Source organism: Raphanus sativus, chromosome 6 (assembly GCF_000801105.2).
Source record: "Raphanus sativus cultivar WK10039 chromosome 6, ASM80110v3, whole genome shotgun sequence".
Classification (NCBI taxonomy): Eukaryota; Viridiplantae; Streptophyta; class Magnoliopsida; order Brassicales; family Brassicaceae; genus Raphanus; species Raphanus sativus.
The window spans coordinates 47,004,174-47,025,247 of NC_079516.1; the positions used below are offsets into that span (position 1 = coordinate 47,004,174).

The following is a 21,074-nucleotide window of genomic DNA, read 5'->3' on the forward strand; positions in this document are numbered from 1 at the left end:
CTTTAATCCAGGATATATAACATAAGAAAATATATAAATCGACTCTTAAAGATGTTTAGGTAAAATATCACCGTTGTTAGATATCTGAAAATTTGAGTTTAAGAGAAAGGCTTTGCAAAGAATGTTCTAAACCTAAATTTCAAAAACAAAAAAGGTCTAAAAGAGAGATCATAGGCTTTTTTCTTTTATGTAGGAGCTGTGCAAGTTGTTCTGAAATGGCCAGGCTGATTACACCGACTACATCGAACCGCCCGCTTTTGACGCCCACGGTCCTCTCCTTGGACTCTCCTCTTCCTTGGCCGCGGCTGCTGTCTTAACACCCTCGGTGGTGTTATCTTAACCTCATCACCATCCTCACCACTTTCTCTCTCAGCTTCTGTTTTCTTCCACATGGTCTTGTCTGGAACTGGATGTATGGTTTCTGCGTAAGTTCTCCTGTAATTTGCAGCAGTGAAGCAACTCTCCGCGAACCTGTAAACGTTCTGTCTGCAAGAGAGGAGCGCCGCAGCTGCGTGGCTACAAGGCAAACCGTGTACATCCCATCCGCGGCACATACATGAACGGCATTTAATATCAACTAACAATGTTGCTTCACCGGTCATGACCTCGAACTGTGCCTCGTTTGCTTTGTGGACTTGGTACGCCTGGGCTAGTTCTATAGCCTCGACGACTTGCCTCTCAGCAGATGGAACTAGTATACTTGACCACTGCACGCTTGTTTCACGGCGTTCACTGAACAAAGTCATCAACTGGCGACGGATGCACTCCATCATCTGGATTATAGGAAGACCCGAAGCTTCTTGAACCCAACCGTTGATCGACTCGGCAACGTTTGCATTCAGATGTCCGAACCTCGCTCCTTCAAAGCAGAAAGTGGTCCATAAAAAGGGAGGGATGTTACTGACCCACATGGCAGCTTCTTGGGACATCTGAAACATCTCCTGAACTTTTGCGTGAAACTCAAACTCGGTGGTGCATTTCGCTGCTTCCCAAAAGAGGTTCACAAGAACAGAGTCGTTGTTGAACTCCTTAAGAAAAGATTCCGCGAGATGATGGATACAGAAGCCATGAAACGCCGTTGGGAAATTAACCTCCACTCCACCAACAATGAGCGGCTCTCTATTAGACAAAATCGTCAGTTTCGGCATGTTCTCGTTGTTCACTTCGAGCAGCTGACGCAGCTCAGAGAGGAACCAGTTCCAGCTACCATCATTCTCCTCGCCAACGATCGCGAAGGCCAAAGGAAACATTGCTCCATCTCCATCAAACGCAGTGGCGAGCAGCAGCGTCCCTAGATACTTGCTCTTCAAAACGATTTTTTCCAATGCAATGAGAGGCCGACAAGCGTTAAGGAAACCAGAGATCGATGCCTGGAAAGAGATGAACAGCTGTTGGAAGCTCCCATCATCAGGGTGTCCGTTAACCACAGCGATGCTCCCAGGGTTCGCTCTTCTGACTTCAACGCAGTACTGAGGAAGAAGACGGTACTCTTCTTCGAAAGAACCTCGGACATTAGCCATCACACGCTCTTTCCCTCTCCACGCTTGCTTGTAGGACAGCGTAATCCCATGGACCTGATGAATCTCCTCTAGTATCTCCTTAGGTTTGCAATGTGGGTTTTCTCTCAGCGTCTGCTTCACAGCCTCAGCAACCCACTGAACCGAAGCCTGGTGGTGACCGAGGTGTAAGATACCATCGCACGTGTGGCTCCCGTGGATAGTCCTTATCGAAAAAGTCTGCACACCGGGAAGCCTGGCGCAGTGAATCCTCCAAGGGCAGCCCGCACTAGCGCACTTTGCAGTGAAGCGAGTTTTGTCGGACTTAACCGTCTGCATCTCGAACCGCGAGGCGATCGCTGCGTCTCTCAACGCTCTCCTACAAGAAAGAACATCAGAAAACTCCATACCGACGACCAAGTCGTGGTCAGGAGCTGCGACGAGAGACCGGCACTGAACAATAGGAGGAGAAGCTGTGACAAGAGACCTGCACTGAGTACTAGGAGGAGCCAACTCTAGCTGCTGCTGAGAAAGGCTAATGTCCAAATCAGTATTCATGCAGTGACCAACACCTAACTGTAAGCTATCGTTGAGATCCTCGGAAACTACTGCTAAAGCTAGTTTATCATTCTCCGAAGCTTCTTCAGAGTCGTCTTCACCATCGTTATCAGGGAATGAGATGTCGTAAGTAGCATTGTCGTAGCTTCCGTCTCGGATCTCCTGAGATACAACCTCAGCTTTACCTTCCAGAGACTGTTCTTCTTCATCACAGTGAGTTGTTGTTGAGTTTTGGTTCCAGACCTCGTTTTGCTCACGTGAAACACCTATGTGTAGGTCAGTTGCCTGTAGCGGTTGGAAATCAAATTTGTAGCCATGAGCAGAAGGAGGAGGAAGCAGTTGATTGTTCTGTATAGGTTCTACAAAATGCTCCTCCTGTCTAAAAGACGATATCTCGGGGTTCTCATCCGCCATCATCATCATCAGCTGGTGATTTGCCATTTCATCTATAGTAAAACCTGCAAGCAAAGCAAAGCAAAGCAAAGAAAACAAGGTATGAACAACAACAAAGAGTTTCCTCGGAGGAGTCGAGACTTATAAAATTAACAAGAGGTTGAGACAAAGAGCAGGTTCCATTAAGGGGTAAGCTATAACCATCATAATAAGCCTAAGTAACGATTCGAACTTCGGAAGCAATCTGATAAAACCCAAAGCTTCCGAGATTGAGAAAAAACCTAAAACTTGGAACAAATTTCACACAGATTCGACAGAAAAAGAGGAGATCGGAAGATGGAGACTCACGGATTCAAAGAAAAAGGATTTGGCGGGTAAGGAAGAAGGACGAGGAGGGGTCCAATGGGGAAAATCTGGGCGATGGAGAAGGGCAAAGACGGGATCGGCGATTTTTTTTTTTTTTTGATGCCTCCTCATCCATATTCAATTAGACCCTTTTATTAGGTTTTGCAAGGGTATTTTAGTAATTTTAGTAACTTGAGTTGTTCTATTTTATTTTGGAAAAACTAAATTTTGTATAATTATCATAAATAATCTATGATTTAACACATGACTTTTTTTTTTGTCAACTGATTTAACACATGACTAGAATATTATATTTCTTACATTACATTTGTATATTTATTTTATTATATATTATATCGTTGTATATAAGTATTGTGATATTTACAATTAGTCTTTATTAACCATAAAAAGTCAAGTGTAAAATACATAAGAATTTATAGTTAAGTAAAATTTTATAAGAAAAAACTCATTCAAACTTTAAATTTGAAGTTTTTTCAACTCGAAGAACAAAGTTGTTTTTACAGTTGTTCTAAACTAATAAATGGTTTGAAAACTCAAATTGGAAGTACAAAACCAGTATGAATAGTTGTTGATGGAAGACTACCACTTCTGTATACAATGTCATGTGGTATATGTCGTATCACAAAAATATGGAACAGTTCTTTATAGTGTTGTAATTCATCTACGAGTTGAGAATGTAAACCACCCTATTTGTATACACAATTTGTGGCAAATACAATATAGTTTTCGTAAAATGTTCATATATTTTAGGCTCTATCAAAGTTTGCATGTGATAGTGAGAGATTTGGTTGAATATTTTTTACTCTTATCATTGGTTATACATTGGTTATACAGTAGAACCTCTATATATAAATTAATATTGTTGAAACTTTGAAATTTTATTAATTTATAGAAATACTAGGTGTTTTCCTGCACCATGTGCAGTAAAATAATTTTAAAATATTTTTAATAGATAAATATAAATTATATTTAACTTTTATTAATATTATAAATTTTCTTTTCTTATCAATATTTTAATATAAATTTGATTTAACTGAACATTAAAATTAAGATAAAAATAATTTTGTTTATTTTGAGTTATATTTAAGAATGTGCATGTATATATTTTAAATTATAATCTGAGGTAGATTTTTCTATCTATTTATTTTAATTAAATATATTAAATAAATATGTAAAATTGCATAATTGTCAAAAATTAAATTAAATAATATTTATAAAATATGTAGATATATATAAGAAACTAATAATTTTACGATTTAATTTGATTTTATGATTTAATTTTTAAAATTTTCTAAAAATATGTATATATTTTTGAAATATGGTTAATTTAAATGATATTTCAAAATTTCAAATGCCATAATTGAATATAATCGAAATTCGAAAGTTTACCAAAAATATAGATTAACATTAAATATAATTGTCCATGTCATATTAACCTATAAGACATGTCATCAATTTTAGTAGTCATGTCACAATTATTAATCTAGGTGTTTTCCTGCACCATGTGTAGTGATGAATTTTTTAAAAGTTAAATTTTATAATTTAAAATGTAATTTATTAATATTATATATTTTTATTTTGACCAATAATTAATATAAATATCATTAATTAAGCATAAAATTAAGAGAAATATTTTTTTTTAATTATATTTAAGAATGATATATATAAAGTTAAAATCGTAGATTAAAAAAATATTTATTTCATTTGGTTAAATGTATTAAATCAACTTGTACGAAATTACTAAAAATCATATAAAATTGTATAGTTATCAAAAATTAAAACTAAATAATATTTACATAATTTGTAGATACCTAAAATAAACTAATGATATTACGATTTATTTTATTTTTTAAATTCCAAAAATTTAGAAAATTTTAGATAATAAAATTTTTATAATTATAAAAATAAATTATATAATATTTCGAAATTCAAAATATCATATTTGAATATATTTATTTTAGTGATGATTTATGACTTATTACCATATTCCACAAAGTTTGCCAAAAATATAAATCAATATTAAATATAATATATGAGTTATTGCCATATTCTAAAAATATTTCCAAAAAAAATATATCAGCATTAAATGTAATTGTCCATGTCATATTTAATCATATGACATGTCATCAATCTTAATAGCCACGTCATAATTTTTTTTGTGAAAACGATTATAGAGAAGACATGTGGCAAATCACTTCTCAAATATAGACTAGGGGATTAATTTACAAAAAATTCAGTTTTAGATTTTTTTTCTATTTTGAATACTTTTATTTATAAAATAAAAATATATTTGATTTTACCTATATACATTGATAAACTTTAAATATTTGACTTTCATATTGTAATATTATAGTACTGGGTTTATATTTTTATATTTCATATAACTTATATGTGGTTTTCGATATAATTTTACTAAATATTATCAAAATATATTGAAATATTAAGAAAAAAATAGAAGAATTTTCATTGTGAATATAAACCAACAATATAATATTTATTTTGTACTTATACGAAATATATATAGATATATTATTAATTTATGATTTTAACAGGACCATATATTTACATAGAACTTTGTAAACAATTATTATCTTATTATTTTACTGATTTGTGTGATATTTTGAACCAATCCAACTCGGAACCACGTAAATTTATTAATTTATAGAGAATATTAATTTATCGAGTATTAGTTTACAAATGTTTTACTGTATATACTATTACTTATTTATGACAATCAGTGAATCGAAACCCATAAAAAATAAATTCAAAATCGTTAACAACGGATAGATAGTAAGAATCAAAGTACTTAGTGAAAAACAAGAAAAATAAGGCATATAACAAATCTAAAGAAATCAAAATATGTTAGACCATTTTCAATCCACCTCTATTTTATTTCTATACTTCTATAAATAAATAAATTCTATTATAGGGGTATATTTGCTTCAATGTATGTTTCTATAATAGAGTTCCTCTATTTATAGGAAAATTATACCTCTATTTATAGGAAAAATATAGAAAAATATTTTTATCTTTAAATATAGAGGTGAAAAGTAAAATTCCTCTATATTTTCTTTTAAAATAAATAAATTTCTATTATAAATATATATATATTGTAGCAAATTTATCTTTATTTTCTTCTAAAATAGAAAAATTATATTATAAATATATACTCTGTAGCAAATCTATCTTTACAATAGAGATCTCTATTTTAAAAAAAATATAAAAATGTACATTGAAGATGCTATTAGTGTCATTTGATTGTTGAAGTAAAGAAAGAGGTTTTACCAGAGATTGTTATTAGGTCTAATGATGTTGAAAAAAAAAAGAAGAGATAATAAATTAGTATTTTCTTTTAGAAGCACTAATAAATATATAATAGTAGATTTTAGTAGTAGCAGATTTTAATAAGACTATTATTAATCTAGTAAATTAATAATAGTAGATTTTTTATGAGTAACAGGTTGAAGAAAATATTTAACATTTTACCAAAAATTAACAGGTTGAAGAGATGGGGCTTAGATACTAACCAAAGAAATGGCAAAATGTCATGAATAGAAAACCTTTTACGTTGGACCTTTTTTTGTTTTCATGACATAAATCTGTGTCAAATTAATTGGATGGAAATATTTTGCCCATGTGGAGCTTTAAAATAAGAGAGAACTTTTTAACCACATACGGGATCAAAATCATTTTTCTCTTGCAAATATCTCCAAATTTTAGGTTCGCTGAACACCTATCTTGTATTGCGTCTCCGAGTCCCGAACTTGTCCATCGATCATTGATTTTAGTAGAAATGATTCGTATATCTGAGTAGCTGTTGCATGTGGCTAAATTATTTGATCAAATCATTTTATTTAGGATCTAAAGATGCCAGCCGAAGCTAATAATCTTCCCGACAGTGAGGCCGTGCCATCAGGACTTCGAGAGGTCTCACTAATCCTTCGCGTGGCCCATAAAATACATCCCACACATCCTCGGATTGCTTACCTATGTGAGTTCTGTAACAAAAATATCATAATCATGATAACTTTCTCACTATACATAATCTCGAGATAACCGGTTGTTGCTTCTATCAGGTGTGCTTGCAGCACTTGAAGAGTCGAGAATCGTTCTCTCCTTGGACTTTCAAATTGATGTTATGGAGTTTATGTCTTCTCTTTCGTATTGGACTAAAACCGTATGTAAACCAACAAAACCTTTTCTATTTCCAGTTTGCCTATACATAAATCTTGCATTATTCGTCATATGCTTCGTTAACTTTTGTGTAGAATGATGAAAAACATGGGGATGGAAAAGTGAGGCCTAGTGATGCACGTGATATGCAGAGTTTCTATCTAGAGTATTACGAGAAAAACATCCAAGCTTTGTTCAAGTTTCTTGAAGACAACCGATATTTTGAAGGTACGTAGTGTACCCTAATCATCTGGAATAAGTTTTAGAAAGCTAGTGTGACACTGATTTTACAAAGTGCAACAAATATTTGTAAATAACAACTTAGTGCATCCACCTCTGTCCTTGCCCTGAAGTCTCTCCTCTTAATGACAATCAACTGGACTCTTCTCACCACCAAATTCATTTTCTTTTTTAGGTTTTTAATGTTTTTTTTTGTAAAAATAATAATTCTGGTTGCCTTTGTATAAAAGATTTTTTTTTTTTAAATTTAGGATATGCCTTTGAGTACGACAAAACATTTGAAAGATAAACTGGTGGATGATCTCTACTTGTTTAAAGCCGTGGTATAATCAACTGCCTTCCCTATGAAGTTTTTATTTTGAGTAATTAGTGCATATACACCCATATCATACACGAATTAGCCATGTATCCCAAGCATCTCTGCACCAATTTCCTTCCCGTTTTACCCCTGATAGGCTCCAGACACTAGCAAGTAGCTGTAACTTTGTGTCAGCTATGCATCCTTTTATCCATTTGCTCAATCAATGTATTCTGATAAGGATTTACAACAAAAATAACCTTTTCATTTCAGATTCAAAAGCAAAATTTCTTATTAAGAAAAAAAGAATATAATTTATCATTGCATAACCCAAAAATAAATAAATAAAGTATTTGGGTTCGACGAGACCTTCTACTTTTTTTTCTTCTATTTTTTATTACCTTAATCTCTAGCTGCTTCGTTCTTTTTTTCTCATCTTTCTATATGCATCTGAATTTTGTTCGGTTCTATACGACGAATCTACCCGAAATCAATGGCTGTATGTGGTTTCTTTGGAGTTGGGGTGAGGTCAGCTTTGACCTAAAAGTCCGTTGAAGAGGTGTTGGCTTACTGCCTCCGCTTATCCAGTGTTGTTCTCCTTGTAGCTATAGACTTCTCAGTGGTTAGAGACCTAGGATTTGTAGAGCTTCGCATCTTTCTATGAGTAAAAGTGATGTGGAGACCTCAAGATTCCAGTGGGCACTTCAAAAGGCTCTTTTTTTAACTGCTCATATCATTATTTAGCGCCACCATAATATATTTACTCGTTAGATATTGTGTTATCAGATAATAATAACAATAGCAGTGTAGTTAGTCTATTAACCAATAATATTAATATTTTCTTGTTAGATTGTTGTCAAAATATGATCACGACGGTTAGATGTTCACATAGATGGATATAAAGTCTATTTTGGATGATACATAAGAAGGTTGATGGAGGGAGTACATAATTTGGGTGGTTTGATGAAGAGGAAGATGACTTAGTGGATAACATGGTTCTCTTAATGGTTTTGGAAAGAAGATGTTTTAAGGTAGATTCAAAAGCGCACATTTGATTTTTATGAGGATTAAGCAAAAGCAAAAAAGAAAAAAATAAACTAAAACCGACAATGTTATGAAGGAGGTCCATAAAGTGATGGAGAGACTATTGGAGAAGTCAGTCGACTACTACGATTATGTTTCTTTGTAGCATATAACTAATCATGTTGACCGTTAAAACGAAGTGTCGAAACTATCCGACTGTTGTGACACTCTCATTTTAGCGTTATGTTTATCTGTAGCATCTAACCGATTATGTTAACCATCAAAACATCAGTTTATGTTGTTTGTCGAAAAATCACTTCAATTTACATTTAATGATAGTAAAAAGTCTCGATTTCAATACGGTGTTATTGTCTATGTTAACGGTTAACTTAGAACTTAAACAATGCTATTATCTATGTTAACGGTTAACTTAGAATTTAACGTTAATTTAACGTCAGTACGATATTATTATCTATGTTAACGGTTAACTTAGAATTTAACATCTCTTTTATCTGTAGCGTATAATTATGCATGTTAACCACTAAACAAATTTATGAACCAATATGAATAATGTTACATACTAATGATAACATGTACATTCCAAATTTAATCTACATTAAAAATCCATATTAGTGATGTTACCTATGGATAACAATGATGTAAGTATATTGATTAAGATTATGATTATATAAAAGTGGTTAGAGAAAACTATAATCAATACTAAAAAATAATAGAAAAAAAAAAAAAAACTCAACACACTTTTAAACTCAACACACTTTTTGGAACCACTTTTAAACTATAATCAATACTAAAAAACGCAATTCCATTCTTGAACTGTTGCGTCAGTTCACTGAACTGCTGTGTCAGTTCACTGAACTGCTGTGTCAGTTCTGCAGCAAACATGTGTTAGACTCAGAAGGGTATTTTCGGCAATTCAGCAACAAAAAGACATCACAAAATTCAGTTATATCATATCAAGGCAATCTGCCAATTTTAATCTCTATTTGGGGTATTCCCCTCGTTGTCTCATTTATTTTTCATGTGTTAACGATATGGCTGGAATGAAAGTAGGTACACATTTTTAAATAGTGAAATTCGATTTTTGCCAAATAAGTTTTCTAGTTTAATTACTTTGGATAAATATTAAATCATATGTTCTAAATTCTGTAGTCTCTATACATTGAACTTTCACGCATCTACACAGTTTTATATTTATACTAGAATTTGATCCGCGTGGATGCACATAATTTTTATTTATATTAATATAATTTAATTTAAATGGAAAAGTTATTGAATAAATTATTAAAATTTGATTTTAAAGATTTTTAATTCTATAATATTCTTATTTATGTACTTAATTCGACATTATTATTATTTTATATGTATTTTGATATACACTTTGTCATTTATTATTACCAATTTCCAATCTACTTTTACAAATTTGGTAGAAATTTTTTATTTTTTATTTAGAAAATTGAAAATAAAAAAAACCTCAAAAATACTGTACATAAAATTTTATTATTTGCATACTTTAATTTTTATTTCATTTTCTATTATAGATTCAGCATTCTATGCATTTTTCTTTCTATTTATTATATATATATATGCATATAAGTCCTTTACATATTTTTGTGTCTTTCATAAATTTAAACTAATATTAAGTATAAATTTGTTATTATCTTAAAGGTTTGCATATATGGTACCAAAATGAAGGAAAACATAAAAAAATAAAGGAATTTTTTTTCCAATAATATATCATTTTAAGGAAAAAGTAAGAATGTAAATAGTGTTAATCATATTTGAGGGAAAACTATTTAAATTCATTTTATTTTTGAAGTTTTTATTTGCATAATAATCCTTACATATTTGACAAAACTTCGTTTTATGCATAAATATAATATTACTTTTAATTTTTAATCTAATATATATATACTGATTAAACTTTTAAAATATAATTATAAATAAAAAATAGTTAAATAGAAACTTATAATTCAATAAGATATATATATATATATATATAATTAAAAAATAACATTAAACACACACACAACTAATAGAAAATTAAAGAACACATACAAACTTAACACAACAAAAAACATATTTTGATTGATTATTTGGGGAAAATATAGTAATCTTACTATTTAAATAAAATTTTACTATTGTTTTGTATGTGGTTATTAATAAAGTTATATTTTTGTTAAATTTAGAAATAAGTGAATGTAATTTGAATCTTGTCAAATAGAATGTGTTACTAACAATTTTTTTTTTTTTGAAAACTGGATATATTAAGAATTGAGAAAAATGAGGAAATTATTAGAGTAAATCACAAACTTATTTTATGTTTACTTCATACTAAAGATAAAAAGTAATATAAACTATTGGAGATGGTTTAACTCAAAGGCTACCGCTTTGGCCTTCAGTGATGAAATTAGCAAGGAGACATGACTTATGATGGGGTTCCTCTTGTTTGTTGTGATCTCGATGATGGCCATGCTCTCCTTTGTTCCAGAGATTCAAACAAAACTCATGTATGCTTTCAGCAGGGAACTTAAAGGTCTCCCACATACTAAGGACTGAAACCAGAGGCGGATCTAGTCAAGAGATAGGGGGTCAGCTGACCCCACTAGATTTTTTAATTTATTCTTAAATTACATCAAAATTCAGTTACTGATCCCTTATTAATCATGTCTTTGACCCCTTTCTATATTTCACTTCACATTTCTTAAAAAAATCCTTTTATTTTTCTTATTTCTAATGAAAACAGAAAACAAATAACTGCATAAATCTAGTTTCTATTTTTATCTCTATGCATAATTGCACGCATTTACTCATATTAATGTTATCTTTTAATGTACTATGAATATTTTCTGTAGATAATTCTAATTGAGGTCCAATAATACATTTTATTAATATGTTTCTCTTGACGTGGATATGAAGTCTTTATTTTTCTCTAAAGTGGTCCATAGAAATTTCATTATATGCAACAGAGATATAAAGATCATCTAGACATAAAAGAACTTGAGTTTTATTTTTTAACCTGTATATTATAACTGAAATTAGAAAAATAAATATTAACGCGTATGAAATTAAATGATAGAACAATATAATATTCTGATTTTTGTTGTTTTCAGCCAATAATTTTTTAAAAAATACTTTACTAAACCTAAATTACGTTTTTAAAAAAATATATATATTAAAAATTCATAATATTGTGAGAAAATGTAGATTTTAAATCTATGCACAAAATACTATTATGCATTTTTCGTTTGGATATGTGATGCAGTTTTAATACTCAGTATGCTTTGACTTTGCTGTTTACGATTTAGACTTAATCGTGTTTTCTAATGAATGGTATAATGTTTTTTACTTTTTAACTGCAACCGCAAATCAATTATCAGTTTTTTAAGATTCTTTAAAATGTATGGTAATTCCAAAAAACTGGGTCGACCATTCTTTATACGAAAAAAAAGAATGTACACTAATTTAGGCAAACCAGAAATAACAAATCGTTGAATAAGTTTGTTTGACCGATTATTCTTGAAGCCTAGTTTTCAAGTTTAGGATCTTTCACGTTTTTACTTCCAAATGCTCAACAAAAAATGCAAATCTCAGACACAAGATTCTGAGTTTTGCTTTACTTTCAAGACGATGAGTTTGAATGTTCTCAAGAACTCACTGTCACCACCAGTCTGAATGAAAGATGGTTCCAAATGTTATGTTTGATCAAAAGGTTCCTGTGCTAACCTACGCAGCATGCGAATGGTTCCTCATATTCCTCATGCTCATCGACGCCCTCCTCTCCTATCTCCTCGTCTGGTTCGCACGCTACTGCAGATTGCAGATGCCATGTTTCCTCTGCTCCAAGATCCTCCATCCTCTGCACTGGAGACTCCTCATCTGCAGAGACCACAGAACAGAGGTCTCATCCTACATGTCGTGTCTAAACCACGACCACAAGCTCGCCGACTGTCGAGGGATGTGCAACGACTGTCTATTGTCCTTCACCAAAACGACCGGTCCGAATCCAGACGTGAACAGACTGCTTCTAGGAAAGCTAGGGTACGATCTGCTCTCCACAAACCATTCTACTCACCTCAGGTCATGTTCCTGTTGCAATAAACCGTGGAGAGCAAGGCACCATACGCAGAGATTGATTAGGTTAGGCTCTCGCGGAAGAAACTCCACGGCTAGTAGTAACAAACCGAACATTCCTGCTCCGAGGCATCATCATCATCATCTTAGCAGAAGAGGAAGCGGTGCGAGTTTGAAGAAGATGAGAGATCATCATCTTAGACCAACGGCGGCAACAACAAGTAGTGGTGGCGAGTATGTTGACGTTGGAAGCCGCAGCGACGTGGGTTACACGGAGCTGAAGGTTCACTCCGGGTCTGAGTCTGACTTCCTGTTTACAGATGATGATGCTTTCCTCCGGATGACTGACTTCAACTTTGATCCACCTCCTGAGAGACGTGTTCGCAAGTCTCGATCTAGGACATCGTTTGAAGACAAGAAGCGTAAACAGCATTATGATGTGCAAGAGAAGAAGGATAAGAAGAAGAGTCAAGACAAACCAGCTGTTCCAGAAGGGGAGCATGCAGCTGTGATCTTTGAGCTTATAACAATGAGTGAAGCTCGTCCATTCTCCTTGGACTCACCTCAATTAGAGGACAATGCAGGAGAAGCAACGACACAAAACGGTATCGTTTTTAACTCATCAAAAACCCTTTTGCATTTTCATGTTGTCATACAGTTCCTTAATATGAAGTTTTGTTTAATTATTGCAGAGAATGTAACTGAGCCAAGTGGCAACTCATCTCCTTCTGGTGGAGATTTCATGAGTCCTAGAGAAAACTCTGCCTCTCAGGAAATCCAGGTTAAAGAGCATGATGATGATGATTCAGATGTGGCCATGGAGCAGAAGGTATCTGTTGAAGATGAACCTTCCAATGATGAGGAAGATGGAGACTGCAAGCATGATGATTCCGCAGAGTTTGTTCAAAACATCATCTCCGATTCAGATGGGAAGATAGAAGAATCTGATGCAGCTACGGAGGTAAAAGTGTATGAACATCTGCAGCCTGGTTCTGTTGCAGATGATGAGGAAGACGGAGCTGAAAGAGACTGCAAGCCTTCAGCGTCAGATTCTCAGGCACATGAACAGTCTAGTGAGGAAGAAAAAGAGGTTAGTGGAAACAATGCTGCAGAAGAATACTTCAGTAATGAAGAAGAAGCAGATGAGATCAACGAACATTCTGAGCCGTCCACATCAAAACAAGTATCAGGTTCAGCTGAAGAACAATCAAGAGAGGATGACGTGGACAATGAAGACACTGAACAGTTAACAACATCAAACAATGCTACAGAAGAACACTCCGGTAAAGAAGAGCATGCAGAGACTGAGCCTTTGATGTCACATACCGACAAAGATTCCTCAAAGGAGACAGAGACTCACTCCACTTCAAACGAGCCACCACCGGAACTAAAACACTCTGCTTCAGTGGAGTCCTTCGCAAGCATCAGCAGCGACATCGAAGGAGAAAGTCTCGTCGATCTGTTGAAGCAGCAGCTAGAGTACGACAGGACATGCCTTAGAGAGCTGAGCAAAGAGCTAGAGGAAGAAAGAAACGCGTCGGCCATCGCTACGAACGAAGCGATGGCGATGATCACTAGGTTGCAGGAAGAGAAAGCGGCTCTCCAGATGGAAGCGTTGCAGTACCTGAGGATGATGGACGAGCAGGCGGAGCACGACGTGGACGCGCTCGAGAGGGCGAACGATGTTTTGGCTGACAGGGAGAAGGAGATACAAGATCTCGAGATGGAGTTGGAGTACTATAGGGTGAAGTATCCAGACGAGTCGAGAGAAGAGATCCTGGCCAGCATGGGAGTTCTTGAGGGTATAGAGACGAGGGGCAACTCAGATGCTGATGAGACTAGTGAGAAAGAGTTGTTACCTTAGAGAATGAGATTTTTTTTAATGCTAGATAAAACATTGGAGAGCTTCTGTATTGTAATAACAAGGAGATGTTAGGAGTTAGTTGAAGACAGAAGCTCTTGAGGTTGTGAGAGAGAAGATGATTGATTTGCTTGTAATTGAATCATTTAATTATTCCTTTTTGTTTAGTTATTTAATGGAGAAACACACTAATCATTCCCCCACTGAAACCACCACAAGATTTCAGAGACTCTTTCTTTCAGTATTTTTCTTACGGCAGTGCATCTCCTTCAGCAAGATAAGTGTCCCATAAGCGGTTCATGAGACTGAACGGGATCTAGATAGCTAAAAGATTAGACATAAAATTTTAGAACTGTATAAAGTCAACTATTATATATTTATTTTACTTTTTTATATTTAACTTCAAATATTTTGAACAAAATTGTCTATAGTTATAATGTGAAAATAATTATAAATAAGTTGAAGGTCTATTGGTAATGCAGTTGTCGTAATTTTAACTAGATTTTGAACCGCCCTTCAAAGGGCGGGTATATTCTTTTATTTTAAATTTAGTTTTTTATATTTGTTTTTCTTTTTGATTATATTTGTATTTTTAATCATATTTGTGTATAAATTTAGATCAAAATATATTGTAATTTAAAAATTGATCCGGTATACACACGGTTAAGGCTGAGTTGCGGGTCGAACTCATCCCGCTGACCCGCCAACCGGCGGATTTTCAACTTTGTTTTGGTTAAAAATATGATCCGTACAACCTGCAAACAAATAATATTGTACATGCATCCGCTGCACTTAATTTTGTGGTTATCCGTAGGTTATATACATATTTTAAAAATCATTATATAATTTAATCCCCTAGACTATATTTAAGAAGTGATTTTGCCATATGTCTTTTCTACAATCATTCTCACAAAAATAATATGACATGGCTACTAAAATTGATAACATGTCTTATAGATTAATATGACATGGACAATTTTTGCCACATGTCTTTTCTACAATCATTCTCACAAAAATAATATGGCATGACTAATAAAATTGATGACATGTCTTATAGATTAATATGACATAGACAATTATACTTAATGTATATTTTTGGTAAACTTTTTAAAATATGGTAATAACTCATATATTACATTTATTTTCGATTTATATTTTTGGACTTTTTAAAAATATGGTAATAACTCATAAATCATCATTAAAATAAATATATTCAATTATGGCATTTCAAATTTCGAAATATCATTTAAATTAAAAATATTTTCAAAAATATATACATATTTTTAGAAAATTACAAAAATTAAATCATAAAATCAAATTAAATCGTAAAATCATTAGTTTCTTATATATATATCTACAGATTTTATAAATATTTTTTAATTTTAATTTTTGAAAATTATGAAATTTTCATCCCCTAGACTATATTTGAGAAGTGATTTTGCCACATGTCTTCTACAATCATTTTCACAAAATAATATGACATGGCTACTAAAATTGATGACATGTCTTATAGATTAATATGACATGGACAATTATATTTAATGTTAATTTATATTTTTGGTAAACTTTTTAAATATGGTAATAACTCATGTATGACATTTATTGTCGATTTATATTTTTGGACTTTTTTAAAATATAGTAATAACTCATAAATCATCATTAAAATAAATATATTCAATTATGGAATTTCAAATTTTGAAATATCATTTAAATTAAAAATATTTAAAAAATATATACATATATTTAGAAAATTATAAAAATTAAATCATAAAATCAAATTAAATCGTAAAATCATTAGTTTCTTATATATATATCTACAGATTTTATAAATATTGTTTAATTTTAATTTTTGACAATTATGCAATTTTACATATTTAATTAAAATAAATAGATTGAAAAATCTACCTAAGATTATAATTTTAAATATATACATGCACATTCTTAAATATATTTCAAAATAAACAAAATTGTTTTTATCTTAATTTTTAATGTTTAGTTAAATCAATTTAAATTAAAATATTAATAAGAAAAAGAAAATTTATAATATTAATAAAAAATAAATATAATTTATATTTATCTGTTAGAAAATATTTTAATTTTTTTTTACTACACATAGTGCAAGAAAACACCTAGTTACTATATAAAAGTATATTTATAATAAAAAAATATACATGACTTAAATATTAAATTATTATTTTTAATTCTTGTATTTAAAAAAATATTTACCTTTTTAATTTTTTTTCTTTAATAATTTGCTGGTCGACGGATAACCGCGATCCAAAATCTACCAACTCATACTAAGCCCGCATAAAAAACTCATAACCCGCATCCGCAAATTAATTTTTCAAATAGTTGAGAGAAAATAATTAGTTAGTAAAAGGATTCAACAATTTTTTTAAGTAAATTTTTTTGTAGTAATTTCCTTTTAATAGTACAGATGAAGTACAATGTTGTTTTAAATTAATTCCACACCATCATTCGATACAAAAAATTATATAAATATTAGTAATAAAAACAGTAGTTTATACAAATCTTTCTTACGCACATATTTAAAATGTTAGAAGTTAACGGTTTAGATTATAGTAACATTTAAAGTCAATAACAGTAATATGCTTTATTTAAATGAAGGAGAATCTTATTAAATTGTTATAAAATAGGTTAGTTATAATATTTTATTATATGTAATAGGTTGGACTAAAAAATGAAAGGGTCCAAAATTACTTGTATAAATCGACTTTACTGATTCCCTTTTAATAGTATAGATTTTTAAACAGATATAACCAACTTTTCCAAAATATTTCAACAATTTGTAAGATATTTCACGACTGATAATAATTTGGCATGGATACACGTCATCCATTTTCACTAATAATGCATGAGAGATAGTATAATGGAACTAATCAAAAAATCAGAATTCAACCTTATATTAATGCGTTTTATATTGATACTTTAATCTAATTAATAATAATTTGGCATGGAAATTCTAAATAATTTATTCTATTTTTTTTTAAATTATACATAGATTAGGTGCCATACCTGGAATTTAAAAATTAAATAATTTTTAGAAAACTGAGTTTTTGTTCTTCAAATAATTAGGAGTAACACAAGAAGAAAGCAACAAATAAATGTGAGTGATTGGTTTCAATTATAGGGGAAAAATGAATAGAAAATAGAAACGTAAAGAAGAAAAAGCTCAAATGGTAAGAAGAAAAAAAGTCGGCTAACTCTTACCTTTCGGTTTGGTCGGTTTATAACCCTTCCCCCGCGTTAGCCCCATCTCTCTCTTCTCTCCATCTTCTTCACCAGACACTCACTCTTCTCTCTCATCACAGCAGGCAATCATACGCAAGCAACCCTGTGAAAAGAGAGATTGAGAGCTTAAACACGTTTTGTGCAAAACGGTAAAGAAAGAAAGACTTTTCCTTTATTATTGTTATTTCTTATTTTTTATTTTTGGATTTAGGATCAATTCTCTCGATCTTCTAAACCTTATTTGGATCGTTGTTTCATGTCGACCTCGACCCCATATTTGCTTTCCTTACTTAGACTTCAGTTTTTTTTTAATTCGATTTCGTTTCTGCCCCCGAGGATCCTCGTGTTTGTTTCAAGCTCGATTCTCAGTGTATGTTTTTTTTTTATTTAAAAAATTCACTCGAGTAGATTTCTCATCTGGGTAACGCATCATGTTTGAAAGTTCCGATCTTCGAATCCTGTTTTAGCTAAACTAGTTGACTATTGCCGACATCATCTACCGACAAAAGTTTTGTCTCTTTGTTGATATTAATATTGCTGTTGGGTTTCTTGTCTTTGTAGCAACTAATGAAATGTGGATTTGCTTATTAAAAATCCTATTGAGTCCAAAAGATGTGCTTAATTAAAGTTGCAATCTTGATCTGATTTGAATAAAAACGTTACTGTGATTTGTTAGGTTGTTTTTTTTTTTATTATTATTATTATATACATGAGTGATATTGGGATCACCTTCTGAGAATGAAGTAGTTCCCCGTGAGAATGTTTAACACTTTAAGGTTTTATTAGATGAACGATTGTTTCTTCTATGCATACATACATGTTGACTTGGTTTGAACCACTTCAGGAACTAAAAAAAAGGCTCTCCTCTGAAGAAGAGAAACAAGTATGCACAGGTGGATCTGTTGTGGGCGTAGCTCAGGAGATTCGGATGTATCAAATGATGAGCAACATCTGAAAACTCAACCGCAGCAATCTGATGGTATGTTTCAGACCAGAGACCTCTCTTCTTAACTTAGGTGATCTATTGGGAATAGGTTATAGTTTAGTTATATGAATGTCTTTGTATGTTTCTAATTGGAATACGTTTGGTTGCTTGTCACATTACATGCAGCAGCAAATAATAAGCCAAAACCACAAGCTGCTGCTGCAAAGCCAGAGGCGCCCAAGGAAGCTCTTCCCGTTGAAGTCCCTCCCTTGTCTGTGGAAGAGGTCAAAGAAAAGACTGACAACTTTGGATCGAAGTCACTTATTGGTGAGGGTTCTTACGGAAGGGTGTATTACGCAACTCTAAGTGATGGTAAAGCTGTTGCTTTGAAGAAACTCGATGTTGCCCCTGAAGCTGAAACGAACTCCGAGTTCTTGAGTCAGGTTAGGTTATAAAACCCTTCTTTTCTTTGCTTCAAGTCTCCAGGGAAACTTGTCTTTTACATCTCATTTGCTTGCTTCTCCTTAGGTTTCCATGGTTTCAAGGCTGAAGCATGAGAATTTCGTTCAGCTGGTCGGTTATTGTGTTGATGAGAACCTCCGTGTTCTTGCTTATGAGTTTGCAACAATGGGATCACTGCACGACGTCCTACATGGTTGGTTAGATGGCCTTCCCAGCCTCTTCTTGGTATAAATTAGAATCGATTTTGAAATGTGTTGTTATTACATACAGGTAGGAAGGGAGTTCAAGGGGCACAGCCAGGTCCAACACTTGACTGGATAACGAGGGTGAAGATAGCCGTTGAGGCAGCTAGGGGTTTAGAATACCTTCATGAGAAGGTTCAGCCTCCTGTCATACATAGAGACGTGAGATCTAGCAATGTGCTTCTCTTTGAAGACTATCAAGCAAAAGTTGCTGATTTCAATCTCTCAAACCAAGCTCCTGACAACGCTGCTCGTCTTCACTCTACCAGAGTCTTGGGCACCTTTGGCTATCACGCTCCAGAGTAATCTTCCTTAAAACTTTTAACGTTTTGTTGCATCCAGATGAAAGTATGAACGAGGGAGGCAGCTCAAACTTGTGTCTTCCCATTTTTGCAGATATGCTATGACTGGACAGTTGACACAGAAGAGTGACGTGTATAGCTTTGGGGTTGTACTGCTTGAGCTTTTGACAGGGAGGAAACCTGTGGATCATACAATGCCACGTGGCCAACAAAGTCTTGTAACCTGGGTATGTTTCTGTTTTATCACTGCCTGCTCTATTTTAATCTCCTGTCTTAAAACTTGGAGTTTGCTGTTAATTATTATTGCAGGCTACACCGAGACTCAGTGAAGACAAAGTGAAGCAGTGTGTTGATCCAAAGCTAAAAGGAGAATATCCTCCTAAATCAGTAGCCAAGGTACTTTTCTTCACCCCCATGAGTGAAAATAACTCAGTTTGTATCAGTGGAATTACACTGCATAGTCCTTCTTTTAAAATCTCTTAACTTTCTGTAATGTGGGCAATGCAGCTTGCAGCGGTGGCAGCATTGTGTGTGCAGTACGAATCAGAGTTTAGACCGAATATGAGTATAGTTGTGAAAGCTTTGCAGCCACTTCTCAAAACTCCAGCACCAGTCCCAGCAGCGGAATCATGAGTCTGTGCAACAGAGTTGGATTCTTTTGTTCATACAAAGTTATAATCTTTCTCTGATTTGGGGAAGAAAACAAAAAGTAAAAGATCATATTTATTTGAGGGGATGGAAATTATTAGTTTGCATTTTGGTGTGAAAGGAGACAAGACTTTTTATTTTGCATTTGTCATGTCTGGATTGAAACAAGGCTTTTTTTTGGCTTTGCTTGTCGTTGGAGGAGAACAATCATGTATTGCATTTGCTGTTCTTGTGATTTTTCTATATAGATAAAAAGGGGATCATTTGAATATTTTGGTCTTGTCTATATTGACAGCTCTTTTAAGGTTTATCTGATTCGACTATTCAAATGATTTTCTTTAGGTCTTTACAAAGTCAACACAGTGTCTGACAAGTTGTGTAGTGCATTACAAAACAGATAATCTATGAACTGTCCCTAAAAAAATATTGTTATTTACGATGGATTAACAAAAGATTTGCATTAAACAGTATATACAAATTACGTTACATTGGGGTCATATTTGCTTTCTTTAAATGTTTTGTTAAGTTCATCTTAAAAATATATAATGCTCTAACAATGTTCATGTGGTTTTAGAAATTTAAAACGAATGTATATTATATATGAAAATAGACTATTGACTTTGTTTTAGATATTTGACTAACCCCAATCAACAACTGAATTACATTTGGTCAAGTACTTAACATTTGCTATCAATTGCTCATATATATGACTTATTCTTTAACGTGGCCTGAGGCCCAAATAG

General features: G+C 32.6%; 4 protein-coding genes across 5 annotated transcripts; 3 read left to right on the top strand and 1 right to left on the bottom strand.

Annotated features, from left to right (window-relative positions):
* Positions 1–15: 15 nt before the first annotated feature.
* LOC108812459 (uncharacterized) lies at positions 16–2,930 on the bottom strand. Its single transcript, XM_056989731.1, has 2 exons — positions 2,796–2,930; positions 16–2,512 (listed from the first exon to the last, which is right to left on the bottom strand). The coding sequence occupies exon 2, from the start codon at positions 2,493–2,495 to the stop codon at positions 186–188; it is 2,310 nt and encodes a 769-aa protein (XP_056845711.1). The 5' UTR covers positions 2,496–2,512; positions 2,796–2,930; the 3' UTR covers positions 16–185.
* A 3,706-nt stretch (positions 2,931–6,636) lies between these two features.
* LOC108808675 (callose synthase 3-like) lies at positions 6,637–7,515 on the top strand. Its single transcript, XM_056987415.1, has 4 exons — positions 6,637–6,804; positions 6,890–6,990; positions 7,082–7,214; positions 7,478–7,515. The coding sequence occupies exons 1-4, from the start codon at positions 6,681–6,683 to the stop codon at positions 7,513–7,515; spliced, it is 396 nt and encodes a 131-aa protein (XP_056843395.1). The 5' UTR covers positions 6,637–6,680.
* A 4,732-nt stretch (positions 7,516–12,247) lies between these two features.
* Positions 12,248–14,703, top strand: LOC108809855 (probable myosin-binding protein 4). The gene is made up of 2 exons (XM_018581989.2): positions 12,248–13,244; positions 13,332–14,703. Exons 1-2 carry the CDS (start codon positions 12,248–12,250, stop codon positions 14,501–14,503), a joined length of 2,169 nt encoding a protein of 722 aa, XP_018437491.1. The 3' UTR covers positions 14,504–14,703.
* Positions 14,704–17,685: 2,982 nt separating this feature from the next.
* On the top strand, positions 17,686–20,602 carry LOC108813448 (PTI1-like tyrosine-protein kinase 2). 2 transcript variants are annotated; one of them, XM_018586006.2, is made up of 8 exons: positions 17,686–17,901; positions 18,597–18,731; positions 18,867–19,120; positions 19,206–19,332; positions 19,410–19,683; positions 19,778–19,910; positions 19,993–20,079; positions 20,191–20,602. In XM_018586006.2, the coding sequence occupies exons 2-8, from the start codon at positions 18,638–18,640 to the stop codon at positions 20,314–20,316; spliced, it is 1,095 nt and encodes a 364-aa protein (XP_018441508.1). In that variant the 5' UTR covers positions 17,686–17,901; positions 18,597–18,637; the 3' UTR covers positions 20,317–20,602. The 2 variants fall into 2 exon arrangements, with proteins under 2 accessions (XP_018441508.1, XP_018441507.1); XM_018586005.2 differs by having other exon boundaries at positions 17,687–17,901; positions 18,864–19,120.
* The last annotated feature ends 472 nt before the right edge of the window (positions 20,603–21,074 follow it).